General features: G+C 39.9%; 1 protein-coding gene across 1 annotated transcript; it reads left to right on the top strand.

The window, feature by feature from the left end:
* The first annotated feature begins 8,470 nt into the window (after positions 1-8,470).
* Positions 8,471-21,860, top strand: DNAJA2 (DnaJ heat shock protein family (Hsp40) member A2). The gene is made up of 9 exons (XM_082677652.1): positions 8,471-8,660; positions 10,295-10,354; positions 10,652-10,875; positions 13,325-13,405; positions 13,644-13,777; positions 15,567-15,763; positions 19,639-19,783; positions 19,906-20,033; positions 20,603-21,860. Exons 1-9 carry the CDS (start codon positions 8,583-8,585, stop codon positions 20,792-20,794), a joined length of 1,239 nt encoding a protein of 412 aa, XP_082533778.1. The 5' UTR covers positions 8,471-8,582; the 3' UTR covers positions 20,795-21,860.
* Positions 21,861-22,615: the final 755 nt, after the last annotated feature.

Raw genomic sequence — 22,615 nt, 5'->3', positions numbered from 1 at the left:
GAGGAGTGGTCACAGCTAAGGTTTAGAACTTCATTAATCCTGCTAAGAAAGAGAAAAAAGAACTCTTATAAGAAATTCTTGCAGGAGGTGCGGCACTTCACTTCAGGTCACCATTGATATGGTGGCTTTTTAGATAAGGAGAGCTATGCATTTATGAACCTTCTTAGTCTGCCAGCCCCCAATCTGGCTGGAAAAAAATATTTAAATAACTGATCTTTGGTTTGCTGAAAGAAAACTTCAGAATGGGATCTTCTTTCCAAGGAGACACAGACTGGAACTATAATCATTTCAGTGAGTTTTATCACTCATGGATATCCCCCTACTGTGGTTTCTTTTAGAGGAAAAGAGGGCTTCCATCGCCAAGGCCAACAATCCTCTGGATTTCTTCTATGTATTTTTCCAGTTGGACCTGAGTAGCTTGTTTCTTTAGCAGAATAAATCTGCTAGCCAAGTTCACAGCTAAACCACATCTAAAGTAATGTCTCCATTACGTTGACCTAGAAACCGTAATTCAAAGCTACTGTTCTTACAATTTCGAGATATCTTTCCCTGAAACATAGGAGAAAGTTAATGACTGAGCTCAAATGACAAACACTGATGCTGATGGCTGTTAGCTTTAGATAGTCCCCTGGGAGCTCCTTAATTCTAAGATATTTGAAATTAATGCCTCCTGCTCTAAAGAAAATTTGAAATTTTCTTTTGATTAAAGCAATTTCCTTTAAAAATTAAGCTATCAAAAATAAATTCAAAATATCTTTCAGCCTTGTAGAATACTTCTGAAGAATTAGATCCTATTTTCTAAAAGTTGGGAAATAAAGAATAATTTCTAAGGTGTTTTCATCTCTGGCATAGATACATATCTTAATTACCAGATAACACGTCAATTGTCCATCAATAAAGAGCTAATTAAATAAATCATGGTACATTCTCACAATGTACATTGCTACAAAAAAGAATCAGAAAAAAAAAATGAGGAAAATCTCTATATACTGTTGTGGAAGGATTTTCAGGATTCATTAGGTGACCAAAGCCAGTGCAGAGCAGTACATATAGTATTTTACTTTTTATATTTAATAAAAGTGGAGGTAAGAATATAAATTTGTATTGCTTGACTTGTATAAAGAAACAATGGAAGGATAAGTAAGAAATATAGGCAACTGGGGTGAGGTAAACAGGAGTGGAGAGGACAGGGATGGAAGCAAGGTTTCCTTTGTATAATTTTGAACTACATAAATGTATTTATAAAAAACCTTAATTTCCTTGTAAGCAAGATGTCTACATTCATAAAGTCATAGGTCTAAGAAACATTCAAGTTGAGATAGACGAAACTGAAAAATAGGTGATTCTGAAAATCATTTAATGAAATTTTTCTAAGGAAGACTGAATCAAGTTCTTTTTTTTCTTCTTCTTTTTCCTTTAAGAAACTGATCAATCCTTCAGATCCAGAAATTTAGAGAGAGAGCATTAGGACTCTTGATTAGGCTAGAATGGGAAAAATATCCAATATCTTTTAATATAATTAAAGTTCTGCAATAAATCATTCTAGGGTTTTTGCAGGCAGATCACACCAGATTTGAACTGCTTTAAAGCAATACTGGCTGGTACTAGAAGAAATTTAAATTCCCGTTGATTGGGTCTAAAATTATGAAGTCTGAAATTCTTCCTCTGCCCTCTGGAATTCACTGCCCATCAAAATTCCTATATCCTCAACTCCTGTGAACTTTCCCTTTGCCTTCTTATTCAAATGGAAACTGCAGCCCTCTTAAACTGTGGCTGTTTTTCCTCCTTTCCCCTGGGCCTGGAGGGTGACTTCAACCAGTTCCCAGACATTGAATGCCACCTAGGATAACTGTTGTAAAATTTCTATCCCAATCCTGACCCTGAGCTCTAAGTGATCAGATCTGATTCCTTAGTCTACATCTCTAGTTAGATATTGGAATTTCCAATTTAATTCACCAAAATAGAGTTCTCGATTCACACAACCACCAAATCTTCTTCCGCAGCTTTTTTCATCTCTATAAATGACTTTACTACCACTTTAGTGACTCAGATAAAAATCTGAAATCATCTTGATTTTTCTCATCTTTCAAATATTTATATCAAATCCATCAGCAAGTCCTATAAGAAGAGGACCCATAATCCACTGAAAGTACCACATTCTCACTGACATTCACCATCAAACATTATCATCTGTCTCCTGCACACCCTCAAAGTCCTTGTTCTATTCTCATAATGGTCTCCACTTTGCTAAATCCAATCCTGGTGTGGTTGAAAGACTGTTAGGGTCAGAGTATTAGAGGGAGTGGAAAAATAGGTGTAATCAGTGAATGAGATTAAGGAGAGTTTGGCAATGACAAAGTCATAAAACCAAGGGAGTGAGTAGCTCCACGGGCGACAGAGGACCAGACCACTGGATGTAAGTTCAAGGAAGTGAGAGGCCAGGCTGTTGGAAGTATCATTTACAAGCTAAAAATTAGGACAGTAGTGGAGTTGGAGAGTAAGCCAAGAGTTACAATTTTTGAGAAATAAGAGGGATTCTAGGGGTCAATAAATTGACAATGAAATATCAGGTAATAGGTGATATTGTCTGGTGACTAAAAACTAAAGGCTTTACATTTTCAGGAAAATGGGAGGAAGAAATATCTGGAAATAGCAATGAGATTCACCCATATTATCTGCAGGCTTTACTTCTAAAATATATACCAAATCCATTCACTCCTCTCCAGTTTTACTGTTGCCATCCTAGTCCACGCTGTCTACCTTTCTCTCTCTCTCCTGAACCCCTGAAAATGAGCTTCCTAATTGGTTTGCTTGATCCTTGTCTACCAACATTTTACATTGTGTGTCTTTGATACTGTGATTTATTTTAACCTGATGAAATTCACAGAGAAAGAAGGTATCTCATAAGAATATTAAACTGACTCCCAGATTGTGACTACCTTGATGACTAAGTCAGAATTGAATGAGCTGTTTTCTATTCATTTTTTGCTCTTTCTTAGCTATGATTTCTTTTCTGATTAAGCAATGTTAAGACCTCTTAGCACTATGTCTAGGAACAAAGATTTGACACTTAAATATCACTATAGATTTTGGATGATTTTCCTAATCTATATTATCAATTGTTAAATAACAATTGTTCTAACACTTAAGGTGTGGAAATTTTATTAAGCAGATTCACAACTTTAGAAAACTTTAAGAATTGTATTCAAGAACAAAAGCATGTGTTCTTCATGTGTGAATTGACAAAATAAAAATATTAACAGTATTCTAGAAACATATCCTATGGAAGCAACTAAGAATATGCACAAGAAATTAGACTATAAGGCAGTTCACAGAAGCATTGTTTACAATGTTAAAAAAAAACTATAAACAATCTAAGTATTCAAAAATAGAATCACCATAGACCTTTTTTTTTTTTTTTTGGCGGTACGCGGGCCTCTCACTGCTGTGGCCTCTCCCGTTGCGGAACACAGGCTCCGGACGCGCAGGCTCAGCGGCCATGGCTCACGGGCCCAGCCGCTCCGCGGCATGCGAGATCCTCCCGGACCGGGGAACGAACCCACGTCCCCTGCATCGGCAGGCGGACTCTCAACCACTGCACCACTAGGGAAGCCCACCATAGAGTATTTTTAAGAATACAATTGTAAGGTCAGATCTTAACAAACGGCACCGCGAAACAGAGGAAAGCTTCAAGTGAGCTTTATTAGGGAGCGCTCCCGGGCGAGGTTCACTAGTCCGAGAGAAAGGGGCCAGAGAAGTCGCTCCCGGGCGAGGGTTTGGGCAGAATTTATGGGAAGAAGGGAAAGGGGTGTGGTGAATCCGGGAGGGCGCAGGGTATTCCTTATTTGGTGGGCTTTTCGGGTATCGTGGGGGACCGTTAGTCCCGCTCCTCGAAAGGCGGGAAGGCTGGGCCGGGTGGAAAGTCCGCAGGTCAGTTCCTGGAACTGGGTGGTCCGGAAAGTCTCCAGGTCCGTTTCTGGAACTGGGTGGTCCGGAGAGTTTCGGTCTGATGCAACCTGTGAATCTGATTGCGTTCCCCTGCCTCGGGCTAGTTGGCCTTACAACAATGTCTTGCCCTATTTCTGATCAATTCAGTCAGGAGCTCTGGGAGGACACTGGAATTTTTAAAAAGTCCCTCCAGGGGTTCTAATGTGCAGTTATTGAGTCAACTATCATAGGTGAGATTACCCAGTCTTATCTCTTTATACACCATCAATGTGTTGACAGGGTCCTAAATTTACATCTTCAGCCTGGACTGCAGCCCTTCTAACTCTATTCTTATAAACCCACTGCTTCCTCAGCATTGTTCCTTGAACGTCTAATAAGCATCTCTAATTTAACATGAACTCTTATTTTTACCCCACTCCCATTTCCGCCCCAAATTTAATTCTATCAGCTCCAAGTTCAAAATATATCCAGAATCCAACCATTCCTCACCAACTCCAGCTCTTCTACCTGGGCCCAAGTCATCCCTCTCCAGGGTTTTATTACAATAGATTCTCAACACAGCCACCAGATGCATTTAAAATACCACTTGGTTTATGTTGCTCTTCTGCTCAAACCCTTTAAAGGCTTCCCATCTCACTCAGGATAAAAGCCAAAGTCTTTACAATGGACCTAATTGGGTCTTTCACAACGTCTGACTTCAAATCCTACTATCTACTTAACTTGCTGTCACCCAGCCATACTGGCTTCCTTCCTCTAATAAACCAGGCATGCTCTGCCTTAGGGCCTTTGCAGGCCCACTGCTGGGAAGTTTTCTCAAATATACTCCTAGCTAACTCCCTCACTTCCTTTAAAGTTCAAATATCACCTTATCAGTGAAGTCTTCCCCAAATAACATAAATAAAAATAGTGTCCAACTTCAATACTTCCTTATCTCTCTTCTTTCTCATCTGTTATACTGTGTATTTACTTGCTTGTTTACCTTCTGTCTTCACCAGTAGGATGTAAGTTCTGTGAAGGAAGAGATTTTGTTTTGTTTATGATTGTATCCTTAGCCCTGAAAAGTGCCTGACACACAGTGGGTCCATAATACATATCTGATGAATGAATTAATATATAGACATATTTTCACCACTATTTTTCCCCACACAAATGGTTAAACTTTCCAGTTTCTCTGCTTACTATACCATTGCAATGATATAAGCAAACTGAAAGTTTAAATGTGCTAATTGACTTGGAAGGGTTTGACATGACAGGGTTTGACAGGTTAGCAGTGGGACTATACAGCCATATACACTATACGTACATGTGTATGTATACAAATGTATATATGTATGTAAACATAGATACATATATACTATATATAACCATGCGTCCTATCCAGTTTAGCAACTGCAAGGAATGCAGACTATCCAGTGATCCAAACCCCACAATTTTTTCTTCTCAGAGTACCAACAATCATCGATTCTAATGGCACTAATATCCTCATGACAAGAGTACTGCCTTCCATATACCATGAAAAATATTTCAAATGGCGTCACCGGCTCTGTACATTCAAAACTAGTTAGATTTATAGAACACTCCACATAACAACAGCAGAATAAACATTCTTTTCAAGTGCACACACAAACATACACACACACAAAAAAAACTAGTTAGATAAAAGGCAGAAAGCAAAACTACTGTTTGAACTGCCTGAATCATATACACAAGGCTATCTAAAATAATGGGTTACATGCCTCTGTATTCAGTTAGCTGGGAACAATATGAATGGCCTTTCTGGTTCACACAGTCTCTCCCTAGTCCTTATCCACCTACTCCCCACCTCAACCCCACAAAGTTACACAAGTATACCAAATTAAAAAAAAAAAACAGATAAAAGAAATTGAACAATATAAACCTAGCAGAAATCTGAAATCACTCCAACTTCAAACTTTAAATAATTTGCCTAGTGAGAGCAGCCCTCAGATGCACTGTGACTCAGCATTTTATGATGCCTGAGACATGAAATGAGATAAAGGTCTTGTTCCCTTCATGGCATTACCTAAATATGGAGCGAAAATAAATGAGCTACCTTAAAAACACAAACTCAGTGGCTGAAATGTTACAGCGCTCAACCTCACGCAGATTTGACTCAATATGTGATGACAGGGAGGACGGCAAGTGTCAGCTGAAGCACACAGAACCGTTCTGAAATAACTTGACCTGTAACTTTAGCAAATAACAATGCTGACTACAATTAACACTCAGAAATGGAGAAAATATTGTGACTAAATGAAAATAAAAAATATATGAACTGTGGCGACTGATTTCAGTCAGGTAAAAAAAATAACTTAGACCTGGGGTGGGGTGGGGGGATTCACCCAGCTACTCTTCACTAGAAAACAGAAGCTAAAATTGAACCAAGGGAAAACACTTGCTATAAAAACATTAAGTAAAACTGAAACAAATAGAAAAGTTCAGCTCTTTTAGACTCGTTATGGACAGAAAGAAAATAAGATGAAAATAAAATAATAAACTATATGAAGGTTGCAATAAAGACAAAGTTTTCAGTTTATATTCTCGTGTGGAGTACAAACGGATGGAGGAAGAAGAGAATATGGTACTTGGCAAGCAGGGAGAGCTGGATATCTGAGATCAGGAAGAAGGACTGAGGAGTATTCCACATAGGCAATGGAGGAAGTTGGGGAATTCCACTTGGGAATCCAAGAATTTAAATAAAGACAATGAATAGAGACGTGGAGACAGCTTATAGGCAAATGGGCCAAAAAAAGTTGCTAATACTTACTTAGTTTTAGCTCCTGTTTTTAGTACTCTGTATTAACTTTTTTAATCCTCAAAACAAGCCAATGCTATAAATACTATTAAACCCCATTTCACACGCGAGGCGACAGCCTCAGAAAAGCTAAGTAACTTGTTCAAGGTCACATTGTTAATAAATGGCGGAGTCAGGCTACCAGCCCACACACTCTAACTCCACCACAACTTTATACTGCCTCTTATGAACCACTCAAAATGTGAAAAGGAAGTGGGGGAATTGAAATTATTGAGGCCTTTACTGCATTCAAAACTAGACCATCTGCATTCAAAAACAGAGTGAACTTCCCCTAAGGAACTTACAGCCCATTAATGGAGTTCAGACTCACAGCAAAATACCACTCAAGTCCCACATCAGACCTATCTTACAAAAGGCACAAGCCAAGGATAGTGGGAACTCAAATGAGATAGCAATGTTCACCAGGTTGTGGAATCTAGGAAGACGTCACTGAAACAGCAGCATTTTGGACAGGATTTGAGAAAACTGGAAGAGTTAGGTGAAAGGAGCATCATGACTTCACATCAATTAACTCCCCAGGGTTTTCAGGATAAAGTTCAACTCTTTGGCATGGCACTCAATGCCCTCCAAACTAGGTCTGGGGGAAAGCCAGGGAGAAGGGATTATCCTAAGTGAGATGCCTATGCTGGAGTCTTTGTTCCCGGTTCAGGTTCCAAAGGATCAGAACATCTTATTTTTTCTGTCTCCATAAATCGTTAGTGGGTTGAAGGTAGGCACCATGGCTTATTCTTAACACTCCACTCCACCAGTCCAGGCGTCCATAGCTCTTAGCACATGGCAGGTGCATAGCAAACATTTTCTGAAGCAAATCTAAATCATGGGCAACAATCACCAGATGACTGTGCGCCCAACCAGGCTGCCTGATACCATCTAGACCTCTGGTGTTGGCTAATTTTAAAGCTACCAAGAGACCTAAACACATGATCCGGAGGTAACAGGTGGAACTTGTGGATCTAGATGCCACAAACCAATTGTGAAGGAACATGAGACAATTGTGAAAATCTAAACACGGACTAGGAATTAGGTGAAGGAATTCATTTCATTACATGTGGTGATGTGATTATGCCTTAAAAAGTCATCTGTTAGACTTATATAGAGTATTTATAAACTTAATGATTTCCCTTAAAACACTGGAAGTAGGGAGTATGGGGGGAATAGATGAAACAAAGTGGGCAAAATGTAGCTAACCGTTCGGTATATTATACTACTTTTGGTGAATGTCTGAAAATGCCCTAATATAAAACACACACAGCACACACACACCCAGGTGCTGTTTTTCATCGTAAACCCCGAGGGAACCAGATCCAGAGGGTCCACCGGCGGCAGCTCGGATTCTGAGGACTACCTCCGCGAGCCCGGACCGCCTTTCTCTCCCGCCGGACTCGAAGCGGACCGAGGGGGCGGCTGTGGGCCGCATCGGCCTCTTCATCCTTTCAGCACCCCCCTAAACGCCTCTGGAGAGAGCTGGTGTCACGGAGGGTAGCGTGCAGACTTAGTTATCCCGGTTTCTACGCTGGACTTCGCCCAGTGGCCCAGAGCCTCAAGGCAGTAGACCACCTCACCCACTTCCTCAGCGCCCGAGACGCCGCCACCACCTCGGCCGAGTGCTCGAGGCGGGCTCCAAGAAGCAACGTCACGGCGCGCCGTGCGTCGGTTCAAAGGTCGGCCCTGCCCCCGCCTCCCCCTCGCTGTCTCGCTCGGCCTGCGCTGCCGCTGCCGCCGCCGCCGCCGCTGCCGTGGGCCCGGCTCCGCTCCGCCTGCTCCGCCGCCTTCCTCCCTGAGCGCTGCCAGGCCGGCCGCCATGGCGAACGTGGCCGACACGAAGCTGTACGACATCCTGGGCGTCCCGCCCGGCGCCAGCGAGAACGAGCTGAAGAAGGTATTGGGGAGCGGGCCGCCCGGGCAGGGTGTGAGGGGCGCAGGCCTGAGCGGCTGGGACTGCCAGGCCGCTCTGTGGGGCGGCCCGCTAGCCGGCGGCGGCGGGCCCAGGCTGGGGGCCGGCGGCGAGACCGGCCCGCCGCGGGCCGCGCACTCCAGCCTCGGCTGACCTTGGGCCGCCGGCCCCGCCCGCCCGCCTACAGATGCAGCAAATAAAACCCACCCCTGAGCAAACACGACGAAAACGCTTCCTTCCTCCCTCCCCCGGCGGGCGCCGGAGGCCTGGCGCTCTCGGGAGGCAGCTGCCTGCCCGGCCCTCCCCGCGCCGAGGTCACCACCCTGGAAAAACAGGTTGGACCGAGGCGCCCAGCGCATCCCGGCCCTGGGAGAGGAGTTGACCGCGCCGCGGACGTCGGCACCCGAGCCGCGTCGGGGCTGGTCTGGGGCCTGGCGGAGGGTCGAGGCCGCCCCCGCCGGGTGCCTGTGGGAACTTAGGGATGTTTCCTGGGAGCCGCGGCCGCGGAGCTTCTCCCCGCTTTTCTCCCTCGCCCATTGACCCGGAGGTGGCGTGGGTCTGTGTCTGGGTGCATTGTTCTGTGGGCAGGTAACCCAAATGTTATGTGCTCGTTTCAGGAAAAAGCTGTGGGTCCCAGCCAAACACCTGAGCGTACACTGACTAAAAATAAATAGAAGGCCTCATTATCGCTGTTTGCATTGCTGCGAATCTTTTATCTCAGGATTTCAAAGCATTTGAGGCATTTGATTAAGCCACACAGCATCTTCACGGGGCTTAGAGTATCCGAATTTGTAAGCTTAGAAAAATGAGAATGCTCCTTAGGCAGTGGGACGGGTGCAATTGAGAGTAAAAGCACTTCCTGTTACCTTACCGGAAATGCTATTCTGTGTTACATAATTCAGGTGTCTGTGAATGAACGCTTAAGTGCTTTATATCTCAGCCACCCAAATGTATGCAGCTTCACTAAGACCGAGATCACTCCAGTTAAGACCCCAATCAATCCACCGTATGAAAATAAACCATGACCTAGGAGCTTGTCTTGGCTTTTTCCTGATGCTACAATTAGAGGAGCCATCGTGAGCCAGATTCTTACCTTAGCTTAATTTTTTTTTAACATCTTTATTGGAGTATAATTGTTTTACAATGGTGTGTTACTTTCTGCTTTATAACAGAGTGAATCAATTATACATATGTTCCCATATCTCTTCGCTTAGCTTAATTTTAATAATAGTGTTTTTGCAGGCTGTAGAGCTTAACAGTCATTTCTCTTTAGAGTTAATTGGAGTCGTCTTGGTCTGCTTACGGGCCATCAAAGACATTTGACAATAGTGAAAATAGGGGATTTTTCAGTATTTTGTTTTTCTCTGTGGCTTTGTTTCATTGTTTGTATCTGGCTTTAGTGTAACTTGTTTTCAAGTATAACTACTGTCTGCTTTGTTATTAGTGAGAAAACAATATTAAGATGGAATATGCCCAACAATGCTAATGAATAAAGGATATTTTGGGAGGTTATGATTTTAGAACATTGCTTCTCAGAAAATTGGATGTTACGTTAGTACTCACAAATCTTTAAACTGGTCTTTATATATAACCTTTTTTTTAAAAATCTTTTATTGAAGGCATACAGAAAGTTAGCCAAGGAATACCATCCCGATAAGAATCCAAATGCTGGTGACAAAGTAAGTTATTTGAGACTTTTTTCCCCTGAGATTTCTGTTTTAAACTTAAATCGCCCTTCTTGGGAAAAAAAGGGAATGTTGTAAGAAAAGTCCATTTATTCCCATAGTGCCAAAGTTTTATGTTAAGAGTATTTTGGTTTTACAATGGGAATACTAACATTCGGGGCAGTGGTAGGTGGTAAATAGGACCAGAATCAAACCAAAGGTAACTTGTAACTTTTCTTTTAGAATTAAATGAATTCTAGATTCCTGTAGCTTTTTATTTGTAAATCCAATTGTTTTACTTTTTCTTTATAGTTCAAAGAAATAAGTTTTGCATATGAAGTACTATCAAATCCTGAGAAGCGCGAACTATATGACAGATATGGAGAACAAGGTCTTCGGGAAGGTAGCGGCGGAGGTGGTGGCATGGATGATATTTTCTCTCACATTTTTGGTGGGGGATTATTCGGCTTCATGGGCAATCAGAGCAGAAGTCGAAATGGCAGAAGAAGAGGAGAGGACATGATGCATCCACTCAAGTGAATATCTTTTTTCTTTTTTAAAAAAAATGCTAAATACTTTTTTTCAAGTAGAAGTACTCAGTAAAAGAGAAGAGGCATCAAAAAATACTCTGTCCATCAGAAAAAAAAAAAAATCTTCCATTTACCATGCTGTCCTCATTGGGTGACTAAGTTGAATTTAATAACCTGAATGTTGGTATTTTGCTAACAGATCTTAAAGGATGGTTGGTGTTTTTACAGAGTAGGAAGATTGATTTGGTATATGCTTCTGAGGCTGCTTGTTTTTAAATTTTCAATTATGAAGATTCTTTTCTTTGAAGTATTTAGACCTCCTGAGTTACTTTTTATTTAAAAACTTACAAATTGAGTGACCATCTGGCTAGTTTGTTAACATGTTACAGTAACTCATTACTTGTTCCTCAGTCTGAACTGTCCTAAATTGATTTCCACTGAGCTTGCTGGCCTCAAGCCTGACATTAACCTGCCAACATATGAATGGTACCTGACCTTGATCTTAGACTGTGAACCCAATATGAAAATAACTATTTTACTTTGCAAAATTTGTGAGATCTTTTGTCCCGTTAACTTTTCATGGACCAGTAATGGTTATACTAGTAAATGCCAGAGACTGAAGTTCAAGTGTTTATTTGAAATATTTCATAGTATCTAGTTTATACATTTGAGTAGGTAAGAGGAAGTAAAGTGTAATTTGTTAAAATTTTCCTGTTATTACAACATTTCATTTTGGATGGCTTTATAATATTCCATTCCATCATTTATTTAATCATTCCCTTTTCTGTAGGATGTTACCAGTTTTTTCCTATCATAAATAGCGCTGCTATGAGTATCTTTATATACAGCTTTGTCTCTCCTTGGCAGAGATTCCTGGGCAGGCATCAGTGTTTTGAAGCTGATAAATATAACTAAATTGCCTTGTAGAGGATTGTGCCAGTTTAGCCCCACTGGTGGAGAGTGCCAGCTTCACTAGACCATTACCCACATTTTTCCTTCTTTTGCCATGTTTGTTGAAGTGAAGATTTTTCTGGCCTCTTACACAGCAGTGTTGCTTACTAATTGTAGTTTAATATGTTAGGGGAAGAAGACCTACCTATCATGTAAGTCGTTGGTTAAAGGTTCTTAGGAGGAGGTTAAAGCCTGATGGAACCAAGTGCTTTGGTCTAAGGTCTAGATATGCCGTTGTTTGGAAGTGCTGGTAGTGTTTTGACCATAAATGTTTTATTATACTGTCTAGAATGTATAAAAGATAACAATTTTGAGAAGGTTTGAATGCCACAAAATAGTATAGGTGCTTTGCAAAGCACATTTAACTTCTTTTGATCCTCTATTTTTTTTTTTTGCGCGCGGTACGCGGGCCTCTCACTGCTGTGGCCTCCCCCGCTGCGGAGCACAGGCTCCGGACGCGCAGGCTTAGTGGCCATGGCTCACGGGCCCAGCTGCTCCGCGGCACATGGGATCTTCCCCGACCGGGGCACGAACCCGTGTCCCCTGCATTGGCAGGCGGACTCCCAACCACTGCGCCACCAGGGAAGCCCTGTTCCTCTATTTTAAAGTAAACTTTTACCATTAAAGGAGATTTAAAAACACCATGAGAAAGGTAAAACCAAATTAAATGCATTGCTTGCAAATTGTAAATAATATTTTTGAGACTTTTGATGTATATAGATTTGGAAATGAATGGTCCTGCAGTTCAGATATGCTGTATGAATAAAGACGAGTTGGGTTTTATCAGTTGGGATTTTTAATAGGCTTTTTAACTTGGCCATTTTGGGGTCATAGACCCCTTTGAAATTTTTGCAAAAGTTGCTCAAGTTTTGGTTATAATTCACTGCGTTTTTCAGACATCTAAAACTTGCTGTAGGCTCTCTCTTGGAAACCTATTCTTCTCATCTTTCACACTCTAGATAAGGCCAATTTTTTTTTTTTTTAAGACATATGCAATCTAATTGCCTCCTGTAAATTGTAATGTAACTTTGTAGCGTTTCTGAATTGTCCTTGAAGGGGACAGAGCCTTATAGTAGAGCCTGGACTCTGGAGCCAGACTGCCTATGTGATCTTGGGCAAGTTACTTCTCTGTGCCTCAGTTTTGTCCTGTAACATGAGGATAATAATTTTACCTCATTCAGGGGGTTGGATTAGGTGGAGGTCTTCTTGAGGCCAGAAGAAGGTGTGATGTTTTGAGTTTGTGCAGTTATCAGCTTTATCAGGAAATGCAGCACAATAAATTATTGGCCTGATCCTTTAAGTTCTGGCTTTGAGCAATACATATATTGTTTATAGCCATAAACAATTTGAGCTACAAAATAAAATCTCACTCAGTTGATTTATGTAAGATGTTCTTGAATTCTTTGTTTAAAAGATTATAGTGGAATTTGCTATATCAGCTATCGTTTATATCTTGAATTTAAGAGAACTTGGCAAAATTTGAACCTAATTCTTTTCTCCCCAGAGTATCTTTAGAAGATCTGTATAATGGCAAGACAACCAAACTACAACTTAGCAAGAATGTACTCTGTAGCGCATGCAGTGGGTAAGTGTGTTTTCTGGTTATGAAATGAATTTCATCCATTCTTTCAGTGGCACATTGAGTCCATATCAGATAAAAATTGTTCATGATTTCAAACTGACTACCCAACCCAGAACACTTTGATACCTCTGAAAGTCTTTAAATACCAGTCATTGGGCGTTGAAGATGAAGGTGAAAAGCGCAATTCCTATTTGTCATGGCCTAGGGGGCATATTCTAATTTATACTTTTGCTTGCTTTAGCCAAGGTGGAAAGTCTGGAGCTGTTCAGAAGTGTAGTGCTTGTCGGGGTCGAGGTGTACGCATCATGATCAGACAGCTGGCTCCAGGAATGGTACAACAGATGCAGTCTGTGTGTTCTGACTGTAATGGAGAAGGTATGCATGCCAGTGTTTCTCTGCTTTTATGTTGGATGGATTGGGAATGCAGAAGTTGGAGAGGCTTACAGTTTTTCTTTTTCAACGTGTGTTTGTATTCATCTTATTAAAGATACAGAGGGTTCTGAAAGAGAAATGTAAAAATAATATTTCCTTATGTATAGGCCCAGTGAACACAGATAAACAGTAAACTTATATTATGTTGAGTGAAATGTTAGTCTTTTTTCATTCCAAAAAAATGGGCAAAGTTTTTTGTCCCTTTATATTTTAAAAAGTTATATTTGGTAAAAGAGAGCAAATTGTTTAGTTCTCATTCTGATAAGTGGAGAATTTTACTGTAAGCTTTAGTTAGCTTTTGAGGATAGATTATTGCAATTGAAGCTCTTTTTACAGAAGTAAATATTTTAGGCTTTGTGGGCGAATGTTTTCTGAAACTGCTATTCACTTCTGCCCTTTTAGCACTTTTATAGCCACAGACAATATGTAAACAAGTGGGCATGACTGTCTTCTAGATAAACATTACTTATAGAAACAAGGGCATGCCCATTTTGGCCTGTGAGCCTTAGTTTGCCAGCCCTTGTTCTAGAGCAGTGCTATCCAAAAGAATTTTTCTGTGATGATGGGAAAGTTCTGTGTATGTAATGTCTAGTATAGTAGCCACTAGCCACCTGTGTATGACTGAGGAACTGAACCTTTTTTTTTTTTTTTTTTTTTGCGGTATGTGGGCCTCTCACTGTTGTGGCCTCTCCCGTTGCGGAGCACAGGCTCCAGACGCGCAGGCTCAGCAGCCATGGCTCATGGGCCCAGCCGCTCCACGGCATGTGGGATCTTCCCGGACCAGGGCACGAACCCGTGTCCCCTGCATCGGCAGGCGGACTCTAAACCACTGCGCCACCAGGGAAGCCCTGAACTTTTAATTTTAATTATTTTTAAATTAAATAGCCACATTGGCTAGTGGCTACCACATTGGGCAGTTCTAGAACATCCTTTTCCAAATTGCTTCTGGCAGAGACAAGATAATTTGGAGAAGCTGCATATCATATTCCCCTTCTGGAGCGTCTCAGGGCATTTTACCTTATTAAAGTTGCTAACAATTCCCACTCTGAAGAAATCAGAATTGACTGAAATCTTTTCCCATGTGCCATTACCATTTTAAGGAACTGGTGCTTTGCAGAACATACTTTGCAGAAGCAGTGTTCCTGAAGTCACTTATACATGTCATCTGAGCATTAAAGTGTGCCACTAATCAGCCATCAGAAATTGATGGTATTTTTTTTTCACAGTATACTATATGTACAGCTTTGGTTTTATTTTATTATAGCACTGATCAAATATTTCAGAAGAATACATAGAAGAAAAAAACTGTTAGAGTTATAAAGGATGTTTAAATCTTTATTTGGGTTGTCTCTCTCCATTGTTAAATTTAAATGAAACTAAGACAAAAAAATGAAAAAGCAGTTGTAGAAGTTCCAGCATCCGACCACCCATTTTGTTTGCTTGATCATTAGGCTTTGTTTTAACTTAGGAAGTAGAGTCACGAGTTAAGAAAATATTGTTTAAGATACTTTATACTCTGGAATAGAGGAGACTAGGTAGCTGGGTCCTTTAGGTAACCTGCAGTAAGATGTGAGTTTTGTTATTAAGAATGATATTTCAATCAAAAGTTCAGGTAGCAGTTTAAAGACATTCAGGAAATTTATTTAGTGAATAAAGGCATTATCAAGACCTGTCTTACTTAAGAGTGCGGTAGAGTACCCTTGCTGGAAGTTTGAATGACCTCTTTTTCCAGGGGAGGTAATTAATGAAAAGGACCGCTGTAAAAAATGTGAAGGGAAGAAGGTGATTAAAGAAGTCAAGATTCTTGAAGTCCACGTAGACAAAGGCATGAAACATGGACAGAGAATTACATTTACTGGGGAAGCAGACCAGGCCCCAGGAGTGGAACCAGGAGACATTGTTCTTTTGCTACAAGAAAAAGAACATGAGGTAATTTCCTTTTTGTTTGTTTTATTTTTGCCTCAGAAGACCAGAAATGGGTCTTGTATGCAAGATATAGGTTAGATCAGTTTGAGTTTCCTGAAGCAACACTGAACATAGATGAAGTTGTTAAGTCCTTAGGCTGAGTTCATAAGAACTGACTTCTTTAGTAGACCAACAAGACAGGTGCTGTCAGAAGCACTGTAGAAGGAGTTGGTCTGGGTCCCAGCTCTGCCATTGACTGGCAGTATAACCTTAAGTAATCCTGTTGTGTCTGTACCTCGGTTTCCTTATTTATGAAAATAAGGGCATTGGACCAGATAATCTAGGCAGCCTAGGTTTCACTGTGAAACTCCTTGGATGGTTGGTGAGGGCTTCAGTCCTCAGTACTGCTCTGTTGACTTGTTTTACATACTGGGTATCTATGTGAGCTTTCTTGAAAGAAAAGGTTCTGCGGTTTTAAAAACATTTTATTTTTAAATTTCTTTTTTTTTTTTTTTTGGCTGTGCTGCGCAGCTTGTGGGATCTTAGTTCCCCAGCCAGGGATTGAACCTGGGCCCACGGCAGTGAAAGCACCGAGTCCTAACCACTGGACTGCCAGGGAACACCCTATTTTTAAATTGCTCATTGACTGTGTATTGTATCCATTAATGTACATGGCAAAATGTACTGGGCTGATGATGTGGCCTGGTATATATTATTTTGATTATACCATTGTATCTGTATTTTTTAAATGTGCGATGGAGTATATTTTAAGTTTTTTGTTTGTTTTTTGATTTGGACCATTTTTAAAGTCTTTGTTGAATTTGTTACAATATTGCTTCTGTTTTATGTTTTGGTTTCTTTGGCCACGAGGCATATGGGATCTTAGCTCCCCGACCAGGGATTGAACCCGCAACCCCTGCATTGGAAGATGAAGTCTTAACCACTGGGCCACCAGGGAAGTCCCCTAAATTCTTGGATATAGAAGCATTTGACAGGATTCTGGCTTTGTACTTGATCGCACTGCCATTTTGAGTTCCTTTGGAAGCATTTAGATTACAAGTCAGCCGCCTTTTTTAGTTCACACCAGAATTTTCTCCCATTTGATGGTGATTTCTACAAATGAAGTAAATTTTAAAAATCACTTCAAGAATCCAATAGAGATTAAAGCCATATTGAGATGCAGATTCTGGGAATTTGATTTGATTCATTCCCTCATTAGATTGTGGCTTGCTCTCCTAGACAAGCCTTTCTCAAGGTATACTAGTCGAATTTATTGCCTCAGCAAAGCTGTAAATTGCTATATATCTTGGCCTTTTGTGAATATTGCCAAACCTACCAGTGGCAAGGGTCCCTAGATTGCTTTTGTGGTTGTTTTTTTTAAGGAGTAATTTCTAGAATTCTGCCTTAGAGTGTTATGGATTAAAATATTCTGTAAGAATTTGGGATTTTAAAAAATAGAAATCACTGACCTTGGAGACAAGGGACTTAAGTTCTGGCTCCCATTTATTAGCTTTAGCTTCCCTGGGCTTGGCTTTGCATACTAAAAAAAAAAAGTCATCCCTCAGAAAGATGGTGTAGAATCAAATGAGATAATGAATAAGCTGCTCTTCTTTCTTGAGGCTGTGAGGAGGAGGCATTTGGAAGTAAATCACCTCCAAAATTATTGGCAGCAGTGGAATTGCATGGAATTTCCAACAGACAGCAGATGTTACTGGTTGTCTAAAGTAGAAAGTGGAAGATGATAAAGGTTAGAATGGAAGTTCATCTAGTAAGAGGTCAAAGATTGTTCCTTCTTGGTTTTATTGTGACCGGTAAAGTAAATTTGAGCCCAAAATGAGATTTAGGTATCTTGTTTTGTTTATACCACTGAGAATATTCTTAACCTTCTTAAGAAAAATTGATTAGTTTGACTAGTTCATGAACATACTCGTATTTTGTTTGGGGCTTTCTTTTTTAAAAAAGCTCTCAACACTTGTGCTGAAGGAATTGTGAGGCCGTGAGATCAGGGTGGGTACTGTAGCTGAAACAGAGTGTAAATCTTCTGATCAAAAAACAATTCAATTTTGAGAGTGCTGTGTATGCATGTGTATCATCTTTCAGTACTGGTGTGTGTGTATTTTGGTAATCTTGCTATCATGGTGCATTTGTACAGCAAAGAACCACAGTGGTGGGTAAGATCTGGTGATGTTAGTCTCTCTTCTATACTCTTTATTTTTCAGAAATTATTACAGCTTTTATGTGTTTTACTGTCTGGTTCTTGGTAATTTCTCCTCATTAGTCTCTTTTTTCAAAATATCCTGGCCATTCTTGCCTGTTTATTCTCTGTTTGAATTTTAGCATCAAATTGTCTAATATAACCACCCTTCCTGCTGGTCCCCTGCCCCACCCAAAAAAAACCCTAATACCATTTTTTATTGGAATTACTTTAAGTTGAGCTCTCCTGTACAAGAACATAGTATCCCTTCATGCTTCCTACTTCTTTTTTTTTTTTTTAAATTTATTTATTTGGTCTCACTGTGCAGCATGTGGAACTTCCCCAACCAGGGATGGAACCCGTGTCCCCTGCATTGGGAATGCGGAGTATTAACCACTGGACCACCAGGGAAGTCCACTCCCTACTGCTAATATAGCTTTAACCAAAGGATATTTGGTTAAAGATAGTTTTTGGAACAGTAATGTAATGATATGTTCAGAAACACTTTCATTTTATGAACTTGCAAAAGCATTGAAAAGTGCTGCATGAAAGAAACCGTATTGAAGTTAATTTTTCCACCCATTGTGAGAAACAGCTGAGTAAACTCTCATAGGAAATATACATTCAGTGGTTCTCAAACTTCAGCATACATTAGAATCCCCTGGAGGGTTTATTAAAACTACAGATTGCAGGTCCTCACCTTTATAGATTCTGATGCAGTGGTTATGGGATGAGGCCCAAGAATGTGCATTCCTAACCAGTTTACTGGTGCTGCTGAGGCTGCTGGTCCAGGACCACTGGTCAAGATAATGGTTTGAGATTAACTTTTCTTCATAGGTAAATTTAGGAGGATAATTTAGGAAAAGAGGATATCTTTCAGATTTCCTCTCTTCTCTGACTGAACCAGCCAGGATTATTCTTTAGAAGAGATAACTATTGTATTGAAAAAAAATTAGGTGACCTTTCACTGCAGTTAATTTTATTTCAGCTTAAATTTCAAAAGTTAACTATAGATATTTGTGAATTCTAATAAGCAAACGTTTTAAGTTGGGCATGTGTGAAATTGGATGTATTTTTCCCTACACATTGAACGCTCATTTTTTAATGTTTATTGAATAACCTTTGCATTACCTAGTCCATAGGCTTATGGTGTAATAATAAGCCAACTTTAGCATTTGTTTTACATTCACCTAAGCAAGTTTTGAATTTTAGGTGAGGTAAAATTTGTTTGTATTTGTGTGAAGCATGGGGTTTGAGCCCCTTTACTGGCTGAGCATTACTGGTTGAGCTTTTTTAGTTGAACTTGGGCTTTCACCTTTCCCTGTTAGAATCACATCTGGAGGAAACTCCAAGTGAACCTGTTCTCCAGAATCCCACTGGGCCTTGTACACCTTTTCACTCACAGGCAGTGTTTCGAAATGGTCCATAATTGTAAAATATACCTGGTTCTGTTTTTGAAGTTTCAGTTGTACCTTATGAGTCATTGTTTTCCCAATTCCAATTCTTTCGTGATAGAAGCTTTTAGCATATTACTTGAGAATAGCTAGGTTTCCTTATATAAATTTAGGAAACCTAGGGATGGTGGCAGTTTGGCTTTTGCAGTAAATGGTAGAACTAAGGTTTTGAAATTGATTCAAGGAGCACAGAACAACAGTATGCCTCCATAATTTTTTAAAAAGATGTTTCTGGTGTGCTTTATTTGTAGGTGTTCCAGAGAGACGGAAATGATTTGCACATGACATATAAGATAGGACTTGTTGAAGCTCTATGTGGATTTCAGTTCACATTTAAGCACCTTGATGGACGTCAGATTGTGGTGAAATACCCCCCTGGCAAAGTAATTGAGCCAGGTAAATCTTGATTTTTGCCTGATCCAAGATTCTTTCTACAGTAGGTGACTCAAAAAAATATTGTTGTGCACCTTCTTGGGTAAAATTCTTAATATTTTCCCCTTTATTTACTCAAATAATAGGATGTGTCCGTGTAGTTCGAGGTGAAGGAATGCCACAGTATCGTAATCCCTTTGAAAAAGGTGATCTTTACATAAAATTTGATGTGCAGTTTCCTGAAAACAACTGGATCAACCCAGACAAGCTTTCTGTAAGTGTTCTCTAAATTTAGGCAACAGATGAGTTAAGTTTAATAATAGTTGTATTTCTGTGTCACCTTCCCTTTGTTTTGGGTGCTAAGATTAGATTACACAGTTTATTAATTTGAGTGATTGATGGGCTGTCCTGGTTGTTTTTAAAGTGCGGATACCTGATGTAAAAGTTTATGGGGCCGAGTAGGGAATAGTGAAGGAGTAAAGCAGACTGCGTGTGAGGTGGTGGTGGGAGGATTGGGGCTCCCTGGAGAACAGATATCTCACCTGAAGAGGTCAACCCCCCAGCTTAGCGTCTACTGGTTGTTCATGCAGGAAGGCATGTCTAGTGTGAAATTTTCCAGTGTTTAAATGTTAGCAACTAATTCTGGTTTTTGTTTTCTAAGCAATAGATGGGTTGTCCAAAAGATGTCTACAGATTTGGTCTGTGGATCATCCATTTGTGATCTCTGGCTTAAAGTGCAAACACTAACTGTCAAACATATACCTTGGATTGTATCAAAAGGGAACTTGATAGTGGATGAAGATAATCTTCCAGCTAACCTTATTTTTCTTTATTTTAATGAAGGAATTAGAAGATCTTCTGCCATCTAGACCAGAAGTTCCGAACATTATTGGAGACACAGAGGAGGTAGAGCTTCAAGAGTTTGATAGCACTCGGGGCTCAGGAGGTGGTCAGAGGCGTGAAGCCTATAATGATAGCTCTGATGAAGAAAGCAGTAGCCATCATGGACCAGGAGTGCAATGTGCCCATCAGTAAACTCTGCAAACAAATTGCACAGGTGGATTTTCTTTCCACACTTGCCTGGTTTGTTTTCAGCGATCCAGCTGGTCAACCCAGATGAACTGATGGACATCTGTTGGTCTATGTGTAACTTTTAAAATTGGTATAGTATCTACAGAGTGTATAATTTAAACTAACCACAAAGCTTTACATCTTCATTTCGACTGTTCTGTAGCAGAATAAAGCACTTGAAAGGAAACAAGACTCCCTTTCACATGTGGGTTATAAGTTTCAGTCCTGGTATCTGTGCTTGATTTTTATCAGTTTTGTGTAGATTTTATGTTTCATATTTTAAATTCAAATCCCACATTGTAAAGTTTGTGTACAATTTGTCCTGAAGCTTTGTGTTTGGCTGCACCTGCATAAGCTGCTACAAATAGAATAAAGAATTTCATAGCCTGTATCTATCATTTAGATGCATGGAAAAATGGGCTTTGCACACAATGGGTTTGGAGCTGACTGGGAACAATGGAAAAAATAACATTAGCTGAGCTGTGGTTGTAAAGTTTGGGGTTTCTCCCCCGGCCCTTTTTTTTTCCTTTTTTTTCTTTCTTTCTTTTTTTTTTTTTTTACCATCTTGTGAAAGGTTTCTGAAACTCAATAATAAAAAGCAGTTGGTGTAAATTACTCTTTGTCTCACATTTTTAGAAGGAAGAAGTATTTTGAACTGTAAAATCTATCCTTAAACTGGAGAATGTACCCTTAGTTCTGGTTCTTAAACAGCCCTTAAAAACCCATTGGCCTGAAGCTTATGCCTCAGGCACATGCCCATTTTATAGTTTCAAAAGATAAAAGAGAATTTGATATGTTGGTAGAAACAGGCTTTACTGGCTTCAATTAATGCTTTGTAGAGTCAAGGATATCTGAGTTATGTAACTTCTAAGTTATGATCCTGAGCACTGGGGCCAGGTTAACCTGGCCTGTATTTCCTCACCTCACCCCCTTTTTAAAAAAATAAGGTAACAGTAAATCAATATTAGAACCATGTCTGCATAGAACCTGTTAAAATGCTCTGTTTTCATTAAATGTTAAGTTAAAGATTCTCTTGTGTCCATTAAGTTGAATATTTGAGATTGGGGGGAAGCATTGATTACTATTGTTTTATAGAAAAGTAAGACTCTTAGGCTGGTATGAGAAAAATCAGGTAAAACTACTATGAAAAGGATGTTGTATTGCTCTTCTTTCATCTTCTACCTTCTTTTCATTCCCAGAGTAGGTATTTTTAGAACACACTTTAATTTTAGGGAAAAGAGACATCATTTATAGATTTTACATTTGTAAAAGGACAAATGGGAGAAAGCCGAAAACTAAAAATTTTCAATGTATTATGCCATCCCTGAGCCTAATTGTAGTACTTGTAGTTTATTTCTAGGTCTGCTAGAACCTGAATGAAAAAAAAAAAGGTGTCCTGGCATTAATCAAGGCCTTGAGGTTTAAATTATTGCCCTATCCACTCTACCTCCATTGTACAAAAACTATTTTACAACCAGCCTGGGCAAGATGCAACAGCATAGTAGTTTTGTATCCAAGGTTACTTCCCCACAACAACTTTAAGTAAGAAATGCAGTGGCAATACAAAGTTTGTAGCCTTTCCAATAAAGGTTTATAAAACATTAGAGCTGTTCAGTGTAGTCTTTCTTTCAGTTCTACCCAGGTTTTTGGACTACAGTAGAGAACCATATGGAAGGGGAATAAAACCTTGTTAAGGTCTGTTATTTCACTGAGTCTACTGGCTCTACGTTGTAGAGCATCTGTCTAAAGAATAAACATATATCATCAGTACAAAGAACCTTTTAT

This window comes from Grampus griseus (assembly GCF_964374135.1).
Source record: "Grampus griseus genome assembly, chromosome: 19".
NCBI lineage: Eukaryota > Metazoa > Chordata > Mammalia > Artiodactyla > Delphinidae > Grampus > Grampus griseus.
The sequence above is the reverse complement of the archived record's forward strand: the minus strand, read 5'-3'. Positions and strand labels throughout refer to the sequence as shown.